This window comes from Echinops telfairi, unplaced genomic scaffold (genome assembly GCF_000313985.2).
Source record: "Echinops telfairi isolate 266 unplaced genomic scaffold, ASM31398v2 ScPeMD7_5;HRSCAF=22, whole genome shotgun sequence".
Lineage (NCBI taxonomy): Eukaryota > Metazoa > Chordata > Mammalia > Afrosoricida > Tenrecidae > Echinops > Echinops telfairi.
In genome coordinates this window covers 19,641,707-19,651,618 of record NW_022103901.1, presented here as the reverse complement: position 1 = coordinate 19,651,618, position 9,912 = coordinate 19,641,707, and the positions used below count along the sequence as shown (strand labels likewise).

At 40.0% G+C, this 9,912-nt stretch overlaps 1 protein-coding gene across 1 annotated transcript in view; it reads right to left on the bottom strand.

The window, feature by feature from the left end:
- Positions 1–736: 736 nt before the first annotated feature.
- Positions 737–9,912, bottom strand: part of ZKSCAN2 (zinc finger with KRAB and SCAN domains 2) — an 18,643-nt gene continuing 9,467 nt past the window's right edge. Inside the window, exons 5-7 of the mRNA XM_004705706.2 lie at positions 7,656–8,333; positions 6,067–6,555; positions 737–1,771 (exon numbers count right to left, since the gene is read on the bottom strand). Coding sequence (XP_004705763.1) covers positions 852–1,771; positions 6,067–6,555; positions 7,656–8,333 — 2,087 coding nt within the window. The 3' untranslated portion in view covers positions 737–851. The remainder of the gene's footprint in view (positions 1,772–6,066; positions 6,556–7,655; positions 8,334–9,912) is intronic.

Below are 9,912 nucleotides of genomic sequence, written 5' to 3'. Positions count from 1 at the left end.
GTGATGGGTGTCAGTTGCTTCCCATTTCTATGGAGAGAAAGGCTTTAGTATTCAATACAATATAGAGATTCTTCCTTAATTATGTGGATCAACTTCCCGAAGTCAAGAAGTTACACTGCAGTGAACTTCTGAAGGTAGCCATAAAATTGTCAGTGTCCTTTGGGGTACCTTCAAAACCAAGATGAATCCAATACAGTTCTGATCAGATTCATGAAAGTTCTACCCAAACATGAAACTCTGATCACGTTGCACCAGGACCTCATGCAGCAGATCAACTACTAAAAAATACTTTCCCCGTTCTCCATCTCCTTGGAATAACTCTCACAATCAAGAAGACTGAGTTGCTGGGATTAGGACTTCTGAAGCAGTTGCCTCAATATATGGATGAGAATTTCACTCTGAACTCACTGCAAGTCGTTTCCACTTTTTCAGAGAAAAGTGGAGACATACAGTAGGAGGGTGAACAGACTGACATTAGAGGCAGACTTGAGAACTGGGTCCAAATCTCTAACTTATGGATATTCTCAAGCTTATCCTGGGAATTATACCTTAGAGCTGTGGTTTTCAACCTTCCTAATGCCGAGACACTTTAATACAGTTCCTCGGGTTGTGGTGACCCCTGATAAAATTATTTTTGTTGCTACTTCATATCTGTCATTTTGCTACTGTGATGAATAGCATGACCCCTGTGAAAGGGTCGTTTGACCCCCAGAGAGGTCGCGACCCACTGGTTGAGAACCGCTGCCTTAGAGCTTGGGAAAGATTGCTTCTAATAGTGATATTAGGTGATTGCTTCTAATAGTGATATTAGGTTAAAATGGCTAAAGGGACCTTTAAGAAGAGGTTTTTAATCAAAATGTTTTCCTAAACCCTTCCATCTTTTCCTTATGTGGGTTCTCCAGGGAATACGTAGACGATGGGTACAGGAGTTTTTCATGCCTATGAACGTCCCGGTGTTTGATAAAAAACGAACTCTTGTTGAAGCGTTTACCACACTGGGCACAGACATAGGGTTTCTCTCCAGTATGTGTCCGCTGATGTTCTCGAAATTTTGTACCAGTACTGAATGCTTTTCCACAGTCTGCACACCTGTAGGCATTCTCACTGAGGTGTACTCTGCGGTGGGTGCTGAAGTGAGAACTGTTGTTGAAGCTTTTCCCACACTCTTCACACTGGTAAGGATTCTCCTCTGTGTGGATTCGCTGATGTATAATGAGACTTGAGCTTTGGCCGAAGCATTTTCCACACACTCTACATCTGTAGGGTTTCTCTCTGGTGTGAATTCTCTGATGGGCACCGAAGTTTGATGAGTCATTAAAGCTTTTCCCACAGTCAAGACATTTAAAAGGTTTTTCTCCCGTGTGTATTCTTTGGTGCTTAATTAGGCTCCGGCTTCTACCAAAGCACTTTCCACAGATGCTACATTTACAAGGGTTTTCCTTTTGGTGGGTCGTCCGGCACATCAAGCGAGCACTCCTTCCAAAGTTTTCGCCATACTTGAGAAATCTATAGGGTCTCTTTCCCATGAAAGGCCTTTGATGCACTACAGCTTTCCCTAAATCTCTAGGCTGAGATCCCAGCGTTCCCTGTTTAAATTCTTGAAGGCTTTCCAATTGTTTTCCTGAGATGCATTCCCTTTTGTGATAGTTACGAGGCTCCGTCGTCTGGGAAATAGTCTTTTGGGATTTTTCGACTATGGTTTTATGCTGTTCAATGTCCTTAAATAGTACCTGTGCTGGCTCTTCTTTGAAGCTACTTCCAATTTCAAAATCTGAAAAGGAATAAAAGAAAATAACATTTTCATACAACTGTATTAACCTACAGCAATGAACATGGCATACAAGGCTCCATAGGTCTGTGGCTGGCACAATTGGCTTGCGGTCCACTAACTTCAACCAACACTCATCTGTCAGTCTGTTGTACTGCGGTGGTCTGAATGTTGCTGTGATGCTGGAAATCATGCCATCAGTAGTTTAAATACCAAGAGGATCACCCATGGTGGGCAGGTGTCAGTGAAGCTTCAAGACTAAAACTGAGTACCAAGAAGGGATAAGCAGTTCACTTCTGAGGGAATGGCCATTGAATAGCAGTGGAACACTGTCTGATACAATGCCACAAGGTGAGCCACAAAGGTTGGAAGGTACTCAAAATATGACCGGGGGACCAACAATCCCTTCGAAGAGTGTTGACCTAAAAATATGGAGTAAAGCTTCTGAGACCTCCATTTACTGATGAGACTTGACTCAAAATGAGAATAAACAGCTGTAAATATCCATTAATAATCAATGTTCACTGTATGAACCTAGAAAAATGGGAAATCTTCAAAATGCAATGCATAAAGATAGATAACCTAGGCATTGGTTTAGTGAACTGTAATAGACTGATATTGGTCAGTTAGACAATCTTGATGGATTACTGTGCTGGGAATGATAGATGGAGAAAGAAAAGGGTTATTAAAAAGACCAGAAATGAGGAAAAGATCAAAGTGGATGTCAGAAAAGACTGAAACTTACACAAAGTGGCTGAAGTCAGTGGGAGATATGATGGAGTGAAAGCTGAACAGAACATGTTAAGCAGCAGCTAGAGAAGACAAAATGGGTATATAACAAGACCTCGAGTTAGAAAGTCAAAAGGAAGTACATGCTTAGCATATCTCAAGCTGAAAGAAATGAATAAAACATTAAGCCTTGAGTTGCAATGTTGAAGGATTCCATAGGCAAAATACTGCATAGTGCAGAAAGAATCAAGAGAAGATGGAAGGAATACACAAGTACCAAAAAGGTTTGGTTGACATTAAACCATTTCAAGAGGTAACATATGATCATGACCAATGGTTTTCAAGGGAAAAGCTCACATTATACTGAAGACATTAGTAAAAAACATGTGCCCAGGAATTGATAGAATGCCAATTGAACTGCTTCAACAAACTGATGCAGAATTAGAAGCAAAGACGACCAGTTTACATCAAAAAATTTGGAAGACAGCTACTTGGGTAACTGATTTGGAGAGATCATATTTGTGGCCATTTCAAAGAAAGGTGACCTAATATAAAGTAGATATTATCAAATAAGATCATTAATCTCACATGCAAATAAAAGTATGCCAAAGATAGTTCAAAAAACAGTTGCAGCAGTCTATCAACAGGGAGCTGCCAGTATTTAAAGGCAGATTCAGAAGAGGTACAAAGAGGAATATCATTGGTGCTGTCAGATGAATCTTGGTTAAAAGCTGAGAATACCAGAGATGTTTGTTGTATTATGTGCGAAGTCATTTAACTGTGTAGATCACAACAAGAATCGAAATTTTATAACATTCAATGGTGCTCATACTAAAGTTGTACACAGACAAGATGCGGCTGTATGTAGAGAATAATACCGCACGGTTTAAAATCAAGAAAAATGCACACCAGTGTTGCAACCTTACACCATGCATATTTAATCTATGCAGAGCTACCCGGAGAAGCAAGCAACATATGGTTTGGAGGGTTTACCACCTGAGATCTGTACATGACATAATCCTGCTTGCTGAAAGTGAGGAGGACTTGCAATACTTGCTGTTGAAAATTCATGACTAGAGCCTTTAGTATGAATTACAACTCAATTAAAGAAAGCTCAAATTCTCACAACGGAGTCAGTAGGTGACATCATAACAAATGGAGAAAAGATTAAAGTCATAGAGGATTTCATTTCGCTTGGATGCACAACGAACATTCATGGAATCATTAAGGAAATTAAACCCCCATTACACAGGAATGGATAAACAAACTCTGGTCATTTATGTTATGGAATGTTATGCATCAAGAAAAAGCAATGATAACTCTCTTAAAACACAAGAAGACATGGACAAAACTAGAGAACATTATGCTTAATAAGATTGGTCTATCTTACAAAGATATTTAATAAGACCATTATTATATGGAAAAACAAAGAAAAAGAAAAGTGGTTTATATACCAAAAGACAAGGCTTTGACGAAGACAGAGGCCAGGAACAGAGAGAGGGGAGGACTAGGATAATGAGGAAGGATGGGGGGGTGTGTGGGGGAGGGTGGGTGCAGAGGAAAAAAAAAACATTGATGAAGGGCTTAAAAGATATTGTTATTGACTTCACTTGAGATGGGCTGTGTAGCTATATATGTGACTTTAGAAACTTAAAAAAAGTCCAGATTCCCAGATTCCTCATCCCTTATACCTAAAGATTGATCTGAGTAGTTTAAAAAAAAAGGATGAAAAGTGAACCAGAAATGGACTTGTAGTCTTTAGTGACAAACAAGTTCATTTCAAAAAAAATAAATTGAACTTTTTATTGCAATGGGGAAATATGCTGCACAGGACCTCGTTAATGCCATAGGATGCCACTTTGAGGATCAGGGTTCATCTGGCCCAAGCCCGTGTTCCCAGTAGCCTCATATGCATATGAAAGTTGGACAGTGAATAAGGAAGATCAAATAAAAATTGAACCATTTGAATCATGGTGTTAGCAAAGACTATCGAAAGTACTGTGGCTAGCCAGAACAAATAAATCGGTCTTGGAAGAAGTACAGTCGGAATGCTCCTTAGAAGCAAGGGTGGCAACACTTCATCTTACATACTTTGAATGCATTATCGGGAGAGACTAATCCCTGGAAAGGAACATCATGCTTGGTAAAGTACAAGGTCAGCAGACAACAGGAAGACCCTGTTGTGGCCTCCAATATCACAACTGTGGAAATGATGCCGGACGGGGCAAGGTTTTGTTCTGTTGCACATCTGGGCACAATGAGTAGGAACCAACATGATGCCACCTGACTAGAGGTAAGCACATGTCTGGTCCCTATCGATTTCACTAGTTTCAGATCTTGTGATTCTTCCCTACTTCTTTATGCTGCGTTTTCTTTCTTAGACCTACCTCTTTTCAATAATATGAATACAGAAAAGGTTCTCAGCAATGTTTATTGAAATAAATTAGAATCTATTATCTATGCTCCCTAAAACTGGAATTTTCCTCATTCTTTCAACTAAAGCCCAAGGGCATTAGATCTTGGATTTCTGATTTTCTCTGACATTTTCAAGTCAGAACACATTAAAAATGAAGAGAAAAAGGCTCTGGTTCTGATGACATCTTGGCCACATATTAGCTGTGTGATTTTTAAATTACTTTTTATCATGGAAAACCCAAGCATAGAAGGGTAGAGAGAAGAGGATGTGCATTGAACCTCCATGGTAAATCCTGTTTCTTCTTTATTCTTATACACATCCTGTTATCTCGACCCAAGTTATTTTGCAGCAAATTTCAGGTAATGTATTTTTTCATCCTTAAGTAATACACAACCCATGTGAGTTTGACCCAATCTAAATCTGCTTGATTTCCAAACTCTCTGCTCTAAGGAGTTTTTGTATATGAGAGGCTTCAAAAAGTTTGTGGATTCATTTTATTCCACAAGCTTTTCTCCCTCATATCAGTTGCCAGCAACAGTTCCCTTCAGTATTTTCAGTTGAAGCTGCTGCTATCCCTCAGTCCCACATGTAGCAATAATAACGTGGGCTCGAAGAAGGGCAGCTATCCAACAATCCATGAAGCCAAAAGCTCTAATAATGATGCAATTTCATTTTCAGTTCTTTGGAAGCAATCTGATTAGGTACAACACTGTTATGGGAGTTGAAGGAAATTACCACCAAGATGATTTGGCTAATTTGATGACATGCCTCGGGCTCACCTCAAAAAAAAGAAGATTCACAAGAGATAGTACCAGAGGATTTTGTTTCCTCAGGGGCCCTGTGTGTATCTATTGGCAGATGTGTGAATATGGGGAAAGTATGAGAGACTATTTAGAACTGTCTAATCAGGTTAAGTAAGATGTAATAACTTTAGCCTTCATAATTCAACTTTCCCCATAAATATCACCAGAGAACATACATATAGGTTTTCTTCTGGAATGTAACTGGACAAAACTTTTCTTGCTGGGGCCATTGTCATACTAGACCCACTTGCTCCAAGAAACAAGTTCTAAAGCAATGGGCCAGATCTACTAATTTTTCAGTAAATCGCACTTGTTACTGTTTCTGACTAAGACTCTTTGATGATCCTTACCACTTGGGTTTGGCAGTGTAGTAGGAGAGGCCTGGAATTCTGCTTCTTGGATAATTTCCTCCTCACTCATTTTCTCACTGTCTGAGTCTTCTATGGCGTCCTGTGAAATTTCCTCAGGCTCCCAGTCTGTGGGTTCCTGGAGTTCAATCTCAATGCCCACTCTTTCTTGCCTTGAGAGTGTCGGCATTTCTGGGTTGCTAGTGGAAGAAGGCGTAGATGTCTGAGAGTTAATCAGGGCATCCATCTCCTTGTAGAATGCACACGACTCTAGGACATGGCCATTTCTCACTTTGCGGTAGCTCTTCTGGAGGCTTTTGAACTTAGTCCGGCACTGTTCTGGTGTACGGAGGAAGCCGCACTCCCGTAGCTGTTCAGCTACAGCCCCATACAATTTGCTCTTGCGATGACAGGCTTGAAGTGCTTCATAAAACCGAGTCTCACGGAGAATATCAAGAAAAGTCTTGGTTTCCTCATAGCCCCAGTGCACACCTACGATTCAAGGATAAAGTGAAAAGATATTAGAAAAGAAATATAGCTGCAATACTATATCTATTACAAAGTGTAAGGAGAAGAAAGCTATTTTTAAGAAGCATTTTTTAGGAATGCCTGATCAACTCTTTTAAGCTTATAATTAATGATATATTTAGATTTACAGCTACCATATTTGCTTTCCATTTGATGAATCTATTTTATGTTCCTTTTCTTCTCTTTTGTGGTATTCTTTTAATAAAAAAATCCTTATTTCAGTTTTCACTTTTTAAACTTGTTACACAGTCTTTCATGGATTTAAAAAATACCACCAACCAAAAACTCAAAACTTTCCCCTTTACCATCAAGTTGATTTCAACTTGTAGCGAAATCCTACAGGCTGAAAGAGAACTACCCTATAGTGTTTCCTAAGCTGTACTCTTTTTTTTATTTTTGTGTGAGAGTGAGTCAGTGAGTGAGTGAGACAGTGAGTGATAGTAAGTCAGTGAGTGAGTGAGTGAGACAGTGAGAGAGTGAGACAGTGAGAGTGAGGCAGTCTCCTAAGCTGTACTCTTTATAGCAGCACTGTCATAGTTTCTCCCATGCAGCACTTGGTTGGTTTGAACTGCTGACCTCTGGTTAGCAACCAAGTGCTTAACCATGCTCTCCATGAGTCTTTTACTTATTATCCTGGAGAATTTAGTAATGCACCCTTGACTTACTATAACCTAGAACAACTAATTGCTCTATACCATTTCCCAGATAATGCCAGACCCTCAGAACCCTTAAAGTACATTTCTTTTCCTTCCTTAAGGTGCAGGGCCTAAGTACTCAAAAATCCATGCTGAGTTCTGAAGTGAAACAAAAAACCATCACCAACAAACCCCACAACAGTTACTCAGCCTGTTATTCATACTGTATGGGGTAAGGGTGGGGCCAATGGCACATAGTCCAGAGAACTGTAAATTATGTGACCATATCATCATGATAAGGGACAAAGATGACATGGTGGCACTCCCCAGGTCTGCTCACTTCTTGTCTACCCCTTTTTCTCCATAAAGAGAAGAACTTCATACCAGAAAAGCACAAAGCACAACAATAACACATACACACACTCTTACCACTTAGGTTCTGAAACAAAACAGGAGCACTACGCATCTCGGATTTCTGGATTACTTCATTGTCTATTTCATCACCATCAGATTCTTCTGCGCCGTCGTCGTCTTCCACCAAACCCACCTGTTCTTTACTATGAGTAACAATTCTCTTTAGTCTTGGGAGCGAGATGATCTCCTTTGGTTTATCAGTGGACGAAGCATAGGCCGTGGGATTCAACAAAGCATCCATGTCTTCAAAGAAGGCACAGGGTTCAAGTGCATGGCCATTTCTCACTTTGCGGTAGCTCTTCTGGAGACTTTTGAACTTGGTCCTGCACTGTTCTGGTGTACGGAGGAAGCCACACTCCCGCAACCATTCAGCCACAGCACCATATACCTGGCTGTTTCGGGGACATGCCTGAAGTGTTTCATAAAAGCGGGACTCTCTGAGAATTGCAAGAAATGTCTTAGTTTCCTCATAGCTCCAATGTACACCTGCTATTTTCTCATCTTCTAAACCCCACTGTTGCGGCTCTTGCCAGGTGTTCCCCGCATTTCTTGTCGGGATCTGCACAGCGTGGACTGGCTTTTCCTTGATGTAATTGCTTCGCAGGATATTCCTCTTATCAGAGGAATGAAGGCCTACAGTCCACAGCTCCTTTCTTTGCTCCAACTGGGCTGTCTTGCTAGATGTCGAACTTCCTGCAATAAGAGAAGCATATTTTGTGCTAGACAGAGGGTATCATTACTGCATGCTACAATCTTCCACCGAACCTGAATGATTGCTTATACCCTTTAAAAGATTGTGTCAAATTCACTACTCTCCAAAAGCATTCCTCAGCATGACACTGCACACTGTATCACTTCCATGATGACTTCTTTCCCCAGTCATCTGATACATACATTTTAGTTTTCATGTATGGACTACTTATTTTTCCAGCTAGTCTAGGAAACTTCTGAGGTTTAGAACCAGATTTTATTACCTCTGATTTTGACTTAGTACTGAACACAGTATTAGGCTTGCAGTATGCTCCTAATTAGTATTTGTTATATATAAAGTACGCTTGTATCTGTTCCCTATACCTCCCACCTCCTTCCCACAAATACACACATACCACCCCCCCATCCCCCCCACTAGTGATTAAGAGATGAGCAATCAAGAGTTCTTGGAGATATTCTGGCGAGATTAATAGAAGAGAGCCTTAAGAATGGAGAACAAATTCAGAGTTCACCTGTAATACTGTCTTAAATTTGAAACCCAGCTCCATTACTTATTTTACTTTTGACCCATGCAAGTTTCTTAACCTGTCTGAACCTCAGTTTTCTGGGGAATACCATCTACTCAAAAGAGGTGCTGTGGGGATTAAATAAATGATCATCTGTAAAATGCCCAACGCCTGAGAAGTAGATAATGAGTTTTCTTCCTCAGACAACATGCAGAAGTGCCACAGAACTCTCCTAGAGAAGAAGCATGAAATAAAACCCTTTTCTGAATGAACGCCAGGGATGGAGATTTGTTCTTGACTTCTGTGTGGGGACAATGGGCAGGCAAGTTCAAGTATCTCTAAGCAATGTAGATAGTGTGGCTGCTAGAACAGGAGCCCTGGCACTTCAGCATGTGCCCTTTCAGCTGTGCCCAACTCATGTGAGGTGAGAATGTGCCCTATGGGACCTGACGTTAGATGTTTCCAAATATAATAAAAATATAGATGTATAAAGTTAAATTACAACACTGTACAGCTTAAATTAGGTGTGTAAACCAGATGCTTCTCATTTGCCATTACAGGGGTCTCTGATCCTTGGTCTTCCCATATGTGAAATAAAAAGATTCAGCTAAATGTGAATTTTCCAATATGGTTCTAAGCCCACTAATGGCAGAGTTTCCTATGGAAACTGATCAGTATTTTACTAGGCTGGATGCTATAAAATCAAGAAGTCTGATGTGTACACACATAGCCAGTTGGTTGGATATGTGCTGGTTGAGGAAAGAGTAGTATTACTGGTGTGTTATCAATGCCATCTTATGTTGATCATTTGAAAAAAGTGCTTTAATTCTTTTCAAATTATAATTAATTGTTGGATAGTCTTTAATCCATTTGGTTTAAGGTGAACCATTTATTTTATTTTTTATCTTTTTTTAAAAAAATTAAATTTATGGGGTGTGTTCACAGCTCTTACCACAATCTATACACACATCTATTGTGTCAAGCACATTTGTACATATGTTGCCATCATCATTTTCAAAATATTTTCTACTTGAGCCCTTGGTATCAGCTCATTT